Source organism: Physella acuta, unplaced genomic scaffold, assembly GCF_028476545.2.
Source record: "Physella acuta isolate Inbredline_101_S28 unplaced genomic scaffold, ASM2847654v3 ptg000223l, whole genome shotgun sequence".
NCBI classification, from domain to species: domain Eukaryota; kingdom Metazoa; phylum Mollusca; class Gastropoda; family Physidae; genus Physella; species Physella acuta.
In genome coordinates, this window is record NW_026731742.1 from 291,355 (window position 1) to 308,026 (window position 16,672).

The 16,672-nt window shown below is 45.9% G+C and overlaps 1 protein-coding gene across 6 annotated transcripts in view; it reads left to right on the plus strand.

Annotated features, from left to right (window-relative positions):
* LOC131937820 (rap guanine nucleotide exchange factor 1) overlaps positions 1-16,672 on the plus strand; it is a 60,083-nt gene that overhangs the window by 19,391 nt on the left and 24,020 nt on the right. For 5 of the 6 annotated variants that reach the window (XM_059295480.1, XM_059295482.1, XM_059295479.1 and 2 more), the window contains 6 exons: positions 11,200-11,372; positions 12,277-12,424; positions 14,185-14,285; positions 14,990-15,187; positions 15,264-15,914; positions 16,157-16,314. In XM_059295480.1, the coding sequence (XP_059151463.1) occupies positions 11,200-11,372; positions 12,277-12,424; positions 14,185-14,285; positions 14,990-15,187; positions 15,264-15,914; positions 16,157-16,314 (1,429 nt within the window). Of the gene's footprint in view, positions 1-5,366; positions 5,600-10,559; positions 10,824-11,199; positions 11,373-12,276; positions 12,425-14,184; positions 14,286-14,989; positions 15,188-15,263; positions 15,915-16,156; positions 16,315-16,672 lie in introns of those variants that run through there. The other variant, XM_059295484.1, reaches the window with a different exon arrangement.

The following is a 16,672-nucleotide window of genomic DNA, read 5'->3' on the forward strand; positions in this document are numbered from 1 at the left end:
CTGTTGGTTGTGTTTTCTCTTAGATGGTCTAGGCTATTGGTCGCTAGCTGACTAGTTTATGTTGTGTTTTCTCTTAGATGGTCTAGGCTAGTGGTCGCTAGCTGTTGGTTGTGTTTTCTCTTAGATGGTCTAGGCTAGTGGTCGCTAGCTGTTGGTTGTGTTTTCTCTTAGATGGTCTAGGCTATTGGTCGCTAGCTGTTGGTTGTGTTTTCTCTTAGATGGTCTAGGCTATTGGTCGCTAGCTGTTGGTTGTGTTTTCTCTTAGATGGTCTAGGCTAGTGGTCGCTAGCTGTTGGTTGTGTTTTCTCTTAGATGGTCTAGGCTATTGGTCGCTAGCTGTTGGTTGTGTTTTCTCTTAGATGGTCTAGGCTAGTGGTCGCTAGCTGTTGGTTGTGTTTTCTCTTAAATGGTCTAGGCTAGTGGTCGCTAGCTGTTGGTTGTGTTTTCTCTTAGATTGTCTAGGCTAGTGGTCGCTAGCTGACTAGTTTATGTTGTGTTTTCTCTTAGATGGTCTAGGCTAGTGGTCGCTAGCTGTTGGTTGTGTTTTCTCTTAGATGGTCTAGGCTAGTGGTCGCTAGCTGTTGGTTGTGTTTTCTCTTAGATGGTCTAGGCTATTGGTCGCTAGCTGTTGGTTGTGTTTTCTCTTAGATGGTCTAGGCTATTGGTCGCTAGCTGTTGGTTGTGTTTTCTCTTAGATGGTCTAGGCTAGTGGTCGCTAGCTGTTGGTTGTGTTTTCTCTTAAATGGTCTAGGCTAGTGGTCGCTAGCTGTTGGTTGTGTTTTCTCTTAGATTGTCTAGGCTAGTGGTCGCTAGCTGTTGGTTGTGTTTTCTCTTAGATGGTCTAGGCTAGTGGTCGCTAGCTGACTAGTTTATGTTGTGTTTTCTCTTAGACTAGCCGTCGGTACCCGTTACACGTGAATTGCAGGCCTATATATTTTAATGTTATACTTGTTTGAGAAAAATATTTTATAAAATAGTCATTGGTCAAAGCGCAATGTGCTTTACTACACGCTGTACGATATTAGTGGCAAACCAAAGAAATAACTAAATAGCTAAAATTCCGACACATTTAATATAACAAAGGCTACCAATACCTATTAGAAAAACCAAATTATATACATTATTAGTCAACACAACACCATATTAAATGCTCACACTGATTAAGAGACTTGAATGATTCCGTTAAAAACCCGGATGTTCAACGGTGTTTGTGTTATTTTTTTAAGTAATTTATATTAGTTATGGCCTTAGTGAAGTAGAGTCTGGGTCTATAGATTTAAATCAAATTTGAATGAAATAGTTCAATTCGTCATATTCTAAAATTGGAAGATGACCTCATTAGTTTTGTGTATTCATTCCGTAGTTTAAACATGTTGCAGGTGATGTTATTATTTTTCGCCTTCATGTCTCAACAATAAACACTTTTCCGGTTGCATAATTCAAAGTGTGTTTCTACATTCGAATATGCCTTTATTTTTATTTTCCTTTCTTTGAATAACATGTAGTTTATAGATTTAAAACATCTAACATATTATTTTCACCAAAAGTCCGTATCTTTAATTTCTCCATATATCGCTGAACATACTGATCACATAGCCTCACACCGAGAGCTGCACGGAGTCAGCCATTGTATGTAAGCAGCGGCGGGGTCGTAGGTCAAACCCCAGACGTCTGCGTAAAGGGATGGGGGTGGGTGGGAGGGTTCGTTTATATTCATTTCCTCCTTCGTGGAATTCTTATCTGCGAGCTCAGCAACCGTTTATTTATAGCCCGCCGACGTCATTGAAGGCTGGAGCACCGTGTTCTACCCCAGCCGCCGCCTGTTTATAGATTGACACGAACCATCTGACCCCACCTCCCTCTTCTAGTGCCAATAGGCTGTTCAAGCCAATTGCTTCCCTCCCATGTTCGATACTTCGTCTTCAATATCTAGCATAGCCGCAGCTCACACTGATGGCCATAGGTTTGCCCACTGGCCGTTTCTCGCCACACATCACCATCCTAACACTGGTGTGTTGAGCTCCAAGTGACACACACACACACATCACCATCCTAACACTGGTGTGTTGAGCTCACAGTGACACACACACACACACATCACCATCCTAACACTGGTGTGTTGAGCTCACAGTGACACACACACACACACACATCACCATCCTAACACTGGTGTGTTGAGCTCACAGTGACACACACACACACACATCACCATCCTAACACTGGTGTGTTGAGCTCACAGTGACACACACACACACACATCACCATCCTAACACTGGTGTGTTGAGCTCACAGTGACACACACACACACACATCACCATCCTAACACTGGTGTGTTGAGCTCACAGTGACACACACACACACACATCACCATCCTAACACTGGTGTGTTGAGCTCACAGTGACACACACACACACACATCACCATCCTAACACTGGTGTGTTGAGCTCACAGTGACACACACACACACACATCACCATCCTAACACTGGTGTGTTGAGCTCACAGTGACACACACACACACACATCACCATCCTAACACTGGTGTGTTGAGCTCACAGTGACACACACACACACACATCACCATCCTAACACTGGTGTGTTGAGCTCACAGTGACACACACACACACATCACCATCCTAACACTGGTGTGTTGAGCTCACAGTGACACACACACACACACATCACCATCCTAACACTGGTGTGTTGAGCTCACAGTGACACACACACACACACATCACCATCCTAACACTGGTGTGTTGAGCTCACAGTGACACACACACACACACACACCACCATCCTAACACTGGTGTGTTGAGCTCACAGTGACACACACACACACACATCACCATCCTAACACTGGTGTGTTGAGCTCCAAGTGACACACACACACATCACCATCCTAACACTGGTGTGTTGAGCTCACAGTGACACACACACACACACATCACCATCCTAACACTGGTGTGTTGAGCTCCAAGTGACACACACACACACACATCACCATCCTAACACTGGTGTGTTGAGCTCACAGTGACACACACACACACACATCACCATCCTAACACTGGTGTGTTGAGCTCACAGTGACACACACACACACATCACCATCCTAACACTGGTGTGTTGAGCTCACAGTGACACACACACACACACATCACCATCCTAACACTGGTGTGTTGAGCTCCAAGTGACACACACACACACACATCACCATCCTAACACTGGTGTGTTGAGCTCCAAGTGACACACACACACACACATCACCATCCTAACACTGGTGTGTTGAGCTCACAGTGACACACACACACACACATCACCATCCTAACACTGGTGTGTAGAGCTCCAAGTGACACACACACACACATCACCATCCTAACACTGGTGTGTTGAGCTCCAAGTGACACACACACACACACACATCACCATCCTAACACTGGTGTGTAGAGCTCCAAGTGACACACACACACATCACCATCCTAACACTGGTGTGTAGAGCTCACAGTGACACACACACACACACACACACATCACCATCCTAACACTGGTGTGTTGAGCTCCAAGTGACACACACACACATCATCCTAACACTGGTGTGTTGAGCTCCAAGTGACACACACACACATCACCATCCTAACACTGGTGTGTTGAGCTCCAAGTGACACATACACACACACATCACCATCCTAACACTGGTGTGTAGAGCTCCAAGTGACACACACACACACATCACCATCCTAACACTGGTGTGTAGAGCTCCAAGTGACACACACACACACATCACCATCCTAACACTGGTGTGTAGAGCTCACAGTGACACACACACACACACATCACCATCCTAACACTGGTGTGTAGAGCTCCCAGTGACATACACACACACACACATCACCATCCTAACACTGGTGTGTAGAGCTCACAGTGACACACACACACACACACATCACCATCCTAACACTGGTGTGTAGAGCTCCCAGTGACACACACACACATCACCATCCTAACACTGGTGTGTAGAGCTCCCAGTGACATACACACACACACACATCACCATCCTAACACTGGTGTGTAGAGCTCCCAGTGACATACACACACACACACATCACCATCCTAACACTGGTGTGTAGAGCTCACAGTGACACACACACACACATCACCATCCTAACACTGGTGTGTAGAGCTCACAGTGACACACACACACATCACCATCCTAACATTGGTGTGTAGAGCTCCCAGTGACATACACACACACACACACACATCACCATCCTAACACTGGTGTGTAGAGCTCCCAGTGACATACACACACACACACACATCACCATCCTAACACTGGTGTGTAGAGCTCCAAGTGACACACACACACATCACCATCCTAACACTGGTGTGTAGAGCTCACAGTGACACACACACACACACACACACATCACCATCCTAACACTGGTGTGTAGAGCTCACAGTGACACACCCACACACATCACCATCCTAACACTGGTGTGTAGAGCTCACAGTGACACACACACACATCACCATCCTAACACTGGTGTGTAGAGCTCCTAATGACACACACACACACACATCACCATCCTAACACTGGTGTGTTGAGCTCCAAGTGACACACACACACACATCACCATCCTAACACTGGTGTGTAGAGCTCCCAGTGACATACACACACACACACATCACCATCCTAACACTGGTGTGTAGAGCTCCAAGTGACACACACACCCACATCAACATCCTAACACTGGTGTGTAGAGCTCCTAATGACACACACACACATCACCATCCTAACACTGGCGAGTAGAGCTCCTAATGACACACACACACACACACACACATCACCAATGAACGCACGTTCCTTACATTCGAAGTTTAAGCCTCATAAGCGGAGGTTTAGCTAATCTGACAAAAGGCTATTGTTAGCGAGCGTTGACTGCAGGTTGAAGTCTATTGTTACGGTTGGTGGTGGCCGAATCTGGGCAAGGTGTGGTCCAGTCAGGTGTCCAGTCGTCAGTCTGTTGTCTTTCCGTGCATCTTTTAGACCGAGTATGTACGTCAGAAAGCTGCTCATATACCAAGTGATTATTTCCTCGACTTTTGAAAACTGGGCAAGAAAAAATGGTTTGACGAAGTAGTCAACGAGTAGATGTTGTGACCAGAAAGACGAGCTTGTCTAGTGTTGATGGCCGCCCAGCAGCTGGGTGGAAGGCCTGTGTAAGAGCTCTAACCTTGTGAGTCAGCGGATTGAGCCCGCCTGGTTTCTGGTGCTAGAGCTAGTCAGGTGTGCTAGGTGCTGACCCAGCGCGTCAACACACCGCTGTGTGGCAGCGCTATGTGCATCTCTAGAGTGGTGAATGTGAGCAGTCTATAGAGTAGAACATTCTCTTGTTAGTGTTGATACAGCTTTGAGTGCGCTACTCAAGTACCTTAGCCCAGTGTATTGTTATGCTCATCAAGACCACTTATTTCTTTCTGGACGTTTACGTGTCGTGTATAAAGATTACAGCTGCTTGTTTTTGTTGAGTCAGATGGTATCATCTGTAGTAGTTGATGCACATGATTGCTGTGTACACCTTGTACAGTGGTTGCTTGATTTGGTAAATACCGTCTGGCTTTGTGACCATTCACAGTAGTCATTTAGTATGATTTAGACATTCATTTAAACTTGGAGCCAATATGTTTACCAGTAGAGTTGTGTGATCAGACATGTAGGCACTAGGGTGGTGTGGTCAGACATGTAGCCACTAGTGTGGTGTGGTCAGACATGTAGTCACTAGTGTGGTGTGGTCAGACATGTAGGCACTAGGGTGGTGGTGTGATTAGACATGTAGCCACTAGGGTGGTGTGGTCAGACATGTAGGCACTAGGGTGGTGTGGTCAGACATGTAGGCACTAGGGTGGTGGTGTGATTAGACATGTAGCCACTAGGGTGGTGGTGTGGTCAGACATGTAGCCACTAGGGTGGTGTGGTCAGACATGTAGCCACTAGGGTGGTGTGGTCAGACATGTAGGCACTAGGGTGGTGTGGTCAGACATGTAGTCACTAGTGTGGTGTGGTCAGACATGTAGGCACTAGTGTGGTGTGGTCAGACATGTAGGCACTAGGGTGGTGGTGTGGTCAGACATGTAGGCACTAGGGTGGTGGTGTGGTCAGACATGTAGCCGCTAGTGTGGTGTGGTCAGACATGTAGGCACTAGTGTGGTGGTGTGGTCAGACATGTAGGCACTAGGGTGGTGGTGTGATTAGACATGTAGCCACTAGTGTGGTGTGGTCAGACATGTAGCCACTAGTGTGGTGTGGTCAGACATGTAGCCACTAGGGTGGTGGTGTGATTAGACATGTAGCCACTAGGGTGGTGTGGTCAGACATGTAGGCACTAGTGTGGTGTGGTCAGACATGTAGCCACTAGGGTGGTGTGGTCAGACATGTAGCCACTAGGGTGGTGGTGTGATTAGACATGTAGCCACTAGTGTGGTGTGGTCAGACATGTAGCCACTAGTGTGGTGTGGTCAGACATGTAGCCACTAGGGTGGTGGTGTGATTAGACATGTAGCCACTAGGGTGGTGTGGTCAGACATGTAGGCACTAGTGTGGTGTGGTCAGACATGTAGCCACTAGGGTGGTGTGGTCAGACATGTAGCCACTAGGGTGGTGGTGTGGTCAGACATGTAGGCACTAGGGTGGTGGTGTGGTCAGACATGTAGCCACTAGTGTGGTGGTGTGGTCAGACATGTAGCCGCTAGTGTGGTGTGGTCAGACATGTAGGCACTAGTGTGGTGGTGTGGTCAGACATGTAGGCACTAGGGTGGTGGTGTGATTAGACATGTAGGCACTAGGGTGGTGTGATCAGACATGTAGCCACTAGGGTGGTGTGGTCAGACATGTAGCCACTAGGGTGGTGTGGTCAGACATGTAGCCACTAGGGTGGTGTGGTCAGATATGTAGCCACTAGGGTGGTGTGGTCAGACATGTAGCCACTAGGGTGGTGTGGTCAGACATGTAGCCACTAGTGTGGTGTGGTCAGACATGTAGCCACTAGGGTGGTGTGGTCAGACATGTAGCCACTAGGGTGGTGTGGTCAGACATGTAGCCACTAGTGTGGTGGTCTGATCAGACATGTAGCCGCTAGGGTGGTGGTGTGGTCAGACATGTAGCCGCTAGGGTGGTGGTGTGGTCAGACATGTAGCCACTAGTGTGGTGGTGTGGTCAGACTTGTAGCTACTAGGGTGGTGTGGTCAGACATGTAGCCACTAGTGTGGTGTGGTCAGACATGTAGCCACTAGGGTGGTGTCATCAGACATGTAGCCACAAGGGTGGTGGTGTGGTCAGACATGTAGCCACAAGGGTGGTGGTGTGGTCAGACATGTAGCCACAAGGGTGGTGGTGTGGTCAGACATGTAGCCACTAGTGTGGTGTAGTCAGACATGTAGCCACTAGGGTGGTGGTGTGGTCAGACATGTAGCCACTAGGGTGGTGGTGTGGTCAGACATGTAGCCACTAGGGTGGTGGTGTCGTCAGACATGTAGCCACAAGGGTGGTGGTGTGGTCAGACATGTAGCCACAAGGGTGGTGGTGTGATTAGACATGTAGCCACTAGGGTGGTGTGGTCAGACATGTAGCCACTAGTGTGGTGTGGTCAGACATGTAGCCACTAGGGTGGTGGTGTGGTCAGACATGTAGCCGCTAGGGTGGTGGTGTGGTCAGACATGTAGGCACTATGGTGGTGGTGTGGTCAGACATGTAGCCACTAGGGTGGTGGTGTCGTCAGACATGTAGCCACAAGGGTGGTGGTGTAGTCAGACATGTAGCCACTAGGGTGGTGTGATTAGACATGTAGCCACTAGTGTGGTGGTGTGGTCAGACATGTAGCCACTAGTGTGGTGGTGTGATTAGACATGTAGCCATTAGGGTGGTGTGGTCAGACATGTAGCCACTAGTGTGGTGTGGTCAGACATGTAGCCACTAGGGTGGTGTTGTCAGACATGTAGCCACTAGGGTGGTGTGATTAGACATGTAGCCACTAGTGTGGTGTGATTAGACATGTAGCCACTAGTGTGGTGTGATCAGACATGTAGCCACTAGGGTGGTGTGGTCAGACATGTAGGCACTAGTGTGGTGTGGTCAGACATGTAGCCACTAGGGTGGTGTGGTCAGACATGTAGCCACTAGGGTGGTGGTGTGGTCAGACATGTAGCCACTAGGGTGGTGTGGTCAGACATGTAGCCACTAGGGTAGTGTGATCAGACATGTAGCCACTAGGGTGGTGGTGTGATTAGACATGTAGCCACTAGTGTGGTGTGGTCAGACATGTAGGCACTAGTGTGGTGGTGTGGTCAGACATGTAGCCGCTAGTGTGGTGTGGTCAGACATGTAGGCACTAGTGTGGTGTGGTCAGACATGTAGCCACTAGTGTGGTGTGGTCAGACATGTAGCCACTAGGGTGGTGTGGTCAGACATGTAGCCACTAGTGTGGTGTGGTCAGACATGTAGCCACTAGTGTGGTGTGGTCAGACATGTAGCCACTAGGGTGGTGTGGTCAGACATGTAGGCACTAGGGTGGTGTGGTCAGACATGTAGCCACTAGGGTGGTGTGGTCAGACATGTAGGCACTAGGGTGGTGTGGTCAGACATGTAGCCACTAGGGTGGTGTGGTCAGACATGTAGCCACTAGGGTGGTGTGGTCAGACATGTAGCCACTAGGGTGGTGGTGTGGTCAGACATGTAGGCACTAGGGTGGTGTGGTCAGACATGTAGCCACTAGGGTGGTGGTGTGATTAGACATGTAGCCACTAGGGTGGTGGTGTGGTCAGACATGTAGCCACTAGGGTGGTGGTGTGATTAGACATGTAGCCACTAGTGTGGTGTGGTCAGACATGTAGCCACTAGGGTGGTGGTGTGATTAGACATGTAGCCACTAGTGTGGTGTGGTCAGACATGTAGCCACTAGTGTGGTGTGGTCAGACATGTAGCCACTAGGGTGGTGGTGTGATTAGACATGTAGCCACTAGGGTGGTGTGGTCAGACATGTAGCCACTAGGGTGGTGTGGTCAGACATGTAGCCACTAGGGTGGTGTGGTCAGACATGTAGGCACTAGGGTGGTGTGGTCAGACATGTAGGCACTAGGGTGGTGGTGTGATTAGACATGTAGGCACTAGGGTGGTGTGGTCAGACATGTAGGCACTAGGGTGGTGGTGTGGTCAGACATGTAGCCACTAGTGTGGTGGTGTGGTCAGACATGTAGCCGCTAGTGTGGTGTGGTCAGACATGTAGGCACTAGTGTGGTGGTGTGGTCAGACATGTAGGCACTAGGGTGGTGGTGTGATTAGACATGTAGGCACTAGGGTGGTGTGGTCAGACATGTAGCCACTAGGGTGGTGGTGTGGTCAGACATGTAGCCACTAGCCACTGGTGTAGCCTACTGGTATTCACTATGTGAAACCACATACCATGCACTATTCTGTGTTGGTGTCAAATGCAATGATCTGAAGACAAGGATTAAGTCTGGCACCAGGGTGGTTTTAGCTTGGATCTCTTCCAATACATTTGCCTGTGGATATCTCACTGGAATGTAGTTTCATCTGTGTGTTTGTGGGGGTGGTGTGGGTTGAAGGGTGCTGAGGGCAGGAGGGCTAGTGTTTTAGACCAGTGTGCTGGTGGAATACTGATTGGTGTGTATTAGGTGCTGTAGTTGGGAGGGGGGGGGGTGCCTAGATATGTGATTAGTTGTTAGCTGAGATTGTAAGAGAGGGTTTAGGGTTTATCTGGGGTATGGTTAATTGCTGTAAAGCTGTGATTGTAAGAGAAAGGTTTAGTGTTTAGTTAGGTTCTGGTTAATTGCTGTAAACACCAGTCACCAGTAGCTTTTGACATGAGTCACCCAGCTAATGGTCACTCAGTGGAGTCACCCAGCTAATGGTCACTCAGTGAAGTCACCCAGCTAATGGTCACTCACTGGTGTCACCCAGCTAGTTGTTACCATTCAGTGGAGTCACCCAGCTAATGGTCACTCAGTGGAGTCACGCAGCTAATGGACACTCAGTGGAGTCACCCAGCTTATGGTCACTCAGTGGAGTCACCCAGCTAATGGTCACTTACTGGTGTCACCCAGCTAGTTGTTACCATTCAGTGGAGTCACCCAGCTAATGGTCACTCAGTGGAGTCACCCAGCTAATGGTCACTCAGTGGAGTCACCCAGCTAATGGTCACTCACTGGTGTCACCCAGCTAATGGTCACTCAGTGTAGTCACCCAGCTAATGGTCACTCAGTGGAGTCACCCAGCTAGTCAGTCATAGTCACAGTTCTAATATCTGCTTAAGTACTCAAACTGGTTTTAAATTTGCTGTGTTGTTACTTAGTTCTGTTTGGTGATAGACCATTATAGTCAGTTATAGTTACAGTTCTAATATCTGCTTAAGTACTCAAACTGGTTTTAAATGTGCTGTATTGTTACTTAATTCTGTTTGGTGATAGACCATTATAGTCAGTCATAGTTACAGTTCTAATAATCTGCTTAAGTACTCAAACTGGTTTTAAATGTGCTGTGTTGTTACTTAGTTCTGTTTAGTGATAGACCATTTTAAGAAATGCATGGATGCAGTTGCTTGTTCTTAAGTGGTAGATTCCATCTGGCTGTGTACTGCTATAAGACTGTGAACTGATGGCCAAATAAGTTAATTTTTGTTCCGGGTCAACTCTCACTTGCCTAGCATGTTTTTTAAAGATGGCCATGCCAAATTGTTGGCAAAAAAACAGGAAAAAGTGAACCTGCCACCATCTGATGTGGCCAGCACTGAGGAGACCAAATCAGATGGAACCAAGGTAGAGTTGTCCACTGCACCACTTGATGTCTTTTCTATTCTATGCTCTTCATTACTGGACTGGTTCCACTGGAGCATTGACCTCACTATTATAGGAGTGGTTGTCATAGGACTGGACAGTGGTTGTCATAGGACTGGACAGTGGTTGTCATGGGACTGGACTGTGGTTGTCATGGGACTGGACAGTGGTTGTCATGGGACCGACTTGACATTGACAGTCCACCAACTTGACAGTCCACCAACTTGACAGTCCACCAACTTGACAGTCCACCAACTTGACAGTCCACCAACTTGACAGTCCACCAACTTGACAGTCCACCAACTTGACAGTCCACCAACTTGACAAGACTAGCATCAATCCTGTTTCTACTGACCAGGATATGGAGCAGCTGAAGTCTGCCATGTCTGAGGTCAACAAGACCCTCATCTTCATCAAGGCTGTGGTCAATAAGGGAAAGATGGAAGTCCTGCCTGGCTCTGCCTCTGTTATACTGGAGACAGTCATGCAGATATTTACCCTGCTAAGATACCCACTGCTGGCACAAGAAAGGTCAGTTGATTTGGTAACTAAGGATCGGATAGTGTGATGTTACATATGGTAACTAAGGGTCAGACAGTGTGATGTTACATATGGTAACTAAGGGTCAGATAGTGTGATGTGCTGTTACATATGGTAACTAAGGATCGGATAGTGTGATGTTACATATGGTAACTAAGGGTCAGATAGTGTGATGTTACATATGGTAACTAAGGGTCAGATAGTGTGATGTGCTGTTACATATGGTAACTAAGGATCGGATAGTGTGATGTTACATATGGTAACTAAGGGTCAGATAGTGTGATGTTACATATGGTAACTAAGTGTCAGATAGTGTAATGTTACATATGGTAACTAAGGGTCAGACAGTGTGATGTTACATATGGTAACTAAGGGTCAGATAGTGTAATGTTACATATGGTAACTAAGGGTCAGCTAGTGTGATGTTACATATGGTAACTAAGGGTCAGATAGTGTGATGTGCTGTTACATATGGTAACTAAGGATCGGATAGTGTGATGTTACATATGGTAACTAAGGGTCAGACAGTGTGATGTTACATATGGTAACTAAGGGTCAGCTAGTGTGATGTGAACATTGATCCTGTCACTTGTTAAACCTGGTTTGATCCTAACTTTGGTTAAACCTGGTTTGATCCAAACATTTGTTAAACCTGGTTTGATCCAAACATTTGTTAAACCTGGTTTGATCCAAACATTTGTTAAACCTGGTTTGATCCAAACATTTGTTAAACCTGGTTTGATCCAAACATTTGTTAAACCTGGTTTGATCCAAACATTTGTTAAACCTGGTTTGATCCTAACATTTGTTAAACCTGGTTTGATCCAAACATTTGTTAAACCTGGTTTGATCATAACATTTGTTAAACCTGGTTCAAACACCTGAACCATTTCAGCAACTCTCTGGTCTCCAGTCAGAGCAAGGTATGTCAAAGCTTGGCCAAGTTTATCCAATGGACAGATGACTCACTGGTAGGGGAGGGTAAAACCTGGGATAAAGAACAAGCTCAAGCCATCATAGATACATTACTAGAGGGCATAGAGGTCAGTCTCAGCTCTTATAGGAGCTAACTAAAGTTTATGTGTGACTGTAGGAGCTAATCAAAGTTTATGTGTGACTGTAGGAGCTAACCAAAGTTTATGTGTGACTGTAGGAGCTAACCAAAGTTTATGTGTGACTGTAGGAGCTAATCAAAGTTTATGTATGTGTGACTGTAGGAGCTAACCAAAGTTTATGTGTGACTGTAGGAGCTAACCAAAGTTTATGTGTGACTGTAGGAGCTAACTAAAGTTTATGTGTGACTGTAGGAGCTAACCAAAGTTTATGTGTGACTGTAGGAGCTAACTAAAGTTTATGTGTGACTGTAGGAGCTAACTAAAGTTTATGTGTGACTGTAGGAGCTAACTAAAGTTTTGGTGTGACTGTAGGAGCTAACCAAAGTTTATGTGTGACTGTAGGAGCTAACCAAAGTTTATGTGTGACTGTAGGAGCTAACCAAAGTTTATGTGTGACTGTAGGAGCTAACCAAAGTTTATGTGTGACTGTAGGAGCTAACTAAAGTTTATGTGTGACTGTAGGAGCTAACCAAAGTTTATGTGTGACTGTAGGAGCTAACCAAAGTTTATGTGTGACTGTATGAGCTAACCAAAGTTTATGTGTGACTGTAAGAGCTAACCAAAGTTTATGTATGTGTGACTGTAGGAGCTAACCAAAGTTTATGTATGTGTGACTGTAGGAGCTAACCAAAGTTTATGTGTGACTGTAGGAGCTAACCAAAGTTTATGTGTGACTGTAGGAGCTAACCAAAGTTTATGTATGTGTGACTGTAGGAGCTAACTAAAGTTTATGTGTGACTGTAGGAGCTAACCAAAGTTTATGTGTGACTGTATGAGCTAACCAAAGTTTATGTGTGACTGTAGGAGCTAACTAAAGTTTATGTATGTGTGACTGTAGGAGCTAACCAAAGTTTATGTGTGACTGTAGGAGCTAACCAAAGTTTATGTGTGACTGTAGGAGCTAACCAAAGTTTATGTATGTGTGACTGTAGGAGCTAACCAAAGTTTATGTGTGACTGTAGGAGCTAACCAAAGTTTATGTGTGACTGTAGGAGCTAACCAAAGTTTATGTATGTGTGACTGTAGGAGCTAACCAAAGTTTATGTGTGACTGTAGGAGCTAATCAAAGTTTATGTGTGACTGTAGGAGCTAACCAAAGTTTATGTGTGACTGTAGGAGCTAACCAAAGTTTATGTATGTGTGACTGTAGGAGCTAACCAAAGTTTATGTGTGACTGTAGGAGCTAATCAAAGTTTATGTGTGACTGTAGGAGCTAACCAAAGTTTATGTGTGACTGTAGGAGCTAACCAAAGTTTATGTATGTGTGACTGTAGGAGCTAACCAAAGTTTATGTATGTGTGACTGTAGGAGCTAACCAAAGTTTATGTGTGACTGTAGGAGCTAACCAAAGTTTATGTATGTGTGACTGTAGGAGCTAACCAAAGTTTATGTATGTGTGACTGTAGGAGCTAACCAAAGTTTATGTGTGACTGTAGGAGCTAACCAAAGTTTATGTGTGACTGTAGGAGCTAACTAAAGTTTATGTGTGACTGTAGGAGCTAACTAAAGTTTATGTGTGACTGTAGGAGCTAATCAAAGTTTATGTGTGTGTGACTGTAGGAGCTAACTAAAGTTTATGTATGTGTGACTGTAGGAGCTAACCAAAGTTTATGTGTGTGTGACTGTAGGAGCTAACTAAAGTTTATGTGTGACTGTAGGAGCTAATCAAAGTTTATGTGTGACTGTAGGAGCTAACCAAACTTGGGATGGAGAAGATGTCACAGAAGAAGGTGACCTATTTACAGCCACCAATTACAGGTCAACCCCTCCCTTCCCCAACTGGTGATGGGTAAGTGTTAGCGTCACTACGCTGATTGTAAGGTTTGATGATTAATCACCTGTTTGTGCCCATTTGAGCAGTTGTGTCCTGTGTGAGCAGTTAGTTCATTAAGGTTGTTACCTGTGTGAGTAGTTTGTTCATTAAGTTTGTTACCTGTGTGAGCAGTTTGTTCATTAAGGTTGTTACCTGTGTGAGCAGTTTGTTCATTAATGTTGTTACCTGTGTGAGCAGTTTGTTCATTAAAGTTGTTACCTGTGTGAGCAGTTTCTTCATTAATGTTGTTACCTGTGTGAGTGGTTTGTTCATTAAGGTTGTTACCTGTGTGAGTGGTTTGTTTATTAAGGTTGTTACCTGTGTGAGCAGTTTGTTCATTAAGGTTGTTACCTGTGTGAGCAGTTTGTTCATTAATGTTGTTACCTGTGTGAGCAGTTTGTTCATTAAGGTTGTTATCTGTGTGAGCAGTTTCTTCATTAAGGTTGTTACCTGTGTGAGCAGTTTGTTCATTAAGGTTGTTACCTGTGTGAGTGGTTTGTTTATTAAGGTTGTTACCTGTGTGAGCAGTTTCTTCATTAAGGTTGTTACCTGTGTGAGTAGTTTGTTCATTAATGTTGTTACCTGTGTTAGTAGTTTGTTCATTAATGTTGTTACCTGTGTAAGCAGTTTGTTCATTAAGTCTGTTACCTGTGTGTCAGAAGTTTGTTCCACATCTCCAGGTGTAAGGATGGCTACCTACCTGATATCCCCCTGACCCCCAGGGAGCGTGAGATCCTGGCCCAGACAAGCACCACCAGCTATGACAACATCTCTCAGCTCTCACGCAACAGCAACACCAGCTCTGTGTTTTCCTTTGATTCACTGGATGCTAGTGACATGCCACCACCCAAACCTCCCCTGCCCTCAGTACTTAGCAGGTTGGTTTTCTTCCAACTTTTAATCAGCAAATAATCTTGTTTTTATTTGTCATTGACCTTTTGTTTTGTATGACAGAGTACCACATATAGAGGGCTTTATGAATGGAGCAGATCCATTGGCCCCACCCCCACTTCCTGTGAAGAAGAGATCCCCAAGTTCCAGCACAGAAATCTTAGAGTCTCTCTCTGGGAGCAGGGGCTCACACAACAGCACTCTGATGACCAGTGCATCCCTGGACCACTCGCTGGGCATGCTGGGAGGGGGCTTTGTGGCCGTCAACAAACCCTTTAGTATACCTCAAGCTGGACTCCCAGCCTCTCCCACCTCCTCATCTTTCCCACTCATCAGCCAGCATTCAGCCTCCATCTCATCTGAGTGGCACCAGGACACCAGCACCACACAAACCTTCTCTCGTACTGTCAGCGACTCAAAACTTCTGGCCAGCACTCTGACTTCCCGCAAGCTGCCAGCTCAAGCGTGCGCTGAGATCAATGAACTGACCACACAGATCAACCAGCTGACCAACTGTATTGAGGAAATCCCCCCACCTCTACCAGCCAAGAAAGGTTTGAATCGCCTCAACTCGCAGTATGACAATGTTCCCGAGCTGTTAGAGAACAGACTAGCAGGGCTGGCCACACAAAACAGGACGGTGATGATGAGGAAAGTTGAAAGGATATCTTCATCCTCCACATGCAGTTCACAGTCCACACAGTCCAATCAAAGGTGCACTTTTTAACCAGCTCTACATCTAACCAACTTTAGCCTGTCAGTTTAAGTAACCAAATTTAGCCTGTCAACCTAAAGTAACCAACTTTAGCCTGTCAGCATAAAGTAACCAACTTTAGCCTGTCAGTTTAAAGTAACCAACTTTAGCCTGTCAGCCTAAAGTAACCAACTTTAGCCTGTCAGCCTAAAGTAAGCAGGTCTTGTCAGTCAACCTACATGTTTTACTCTGCCTTCCTCAGCCAATCATTCACCAGTGTCAACAGTCACAAGTCCATCCAGTCCTTCCTGACAGAAGCCAGTGAGACTTACTCCAGCTCTGAGACCTTTTCATCCACCAGCCACTCCAGCACTGAGTCTTTACCCAAACCACCACCCCTACCCCCCAAGAAAAAACATGGTAAGATACTTACCTCACTATCTGAGCTAACTCTTAGTGTAATACCTCACTATCTGAGCTAACTCTTAGTGTAATACCTCTCTATCTGGGCTAACTTATGTGTAATACCTCACTATCAGGGCTAACTCTTACATGTAATACCTCACTATCAGGGCTAACTCTTACATGTAATACCTCACTATCAGGGCTAACTCTTACATGTAATACCTCACTATCAGGGCTAAATCTTACATGTAATACCTCACTATCAGGGCTAAATCTTACATGTAATACCTCACTATCAGGGCTAACTCTTACATGTAATACCTCACTATCAGGGCTAACTCTTACATGTAATACCTCACTATCAGGGCTAACT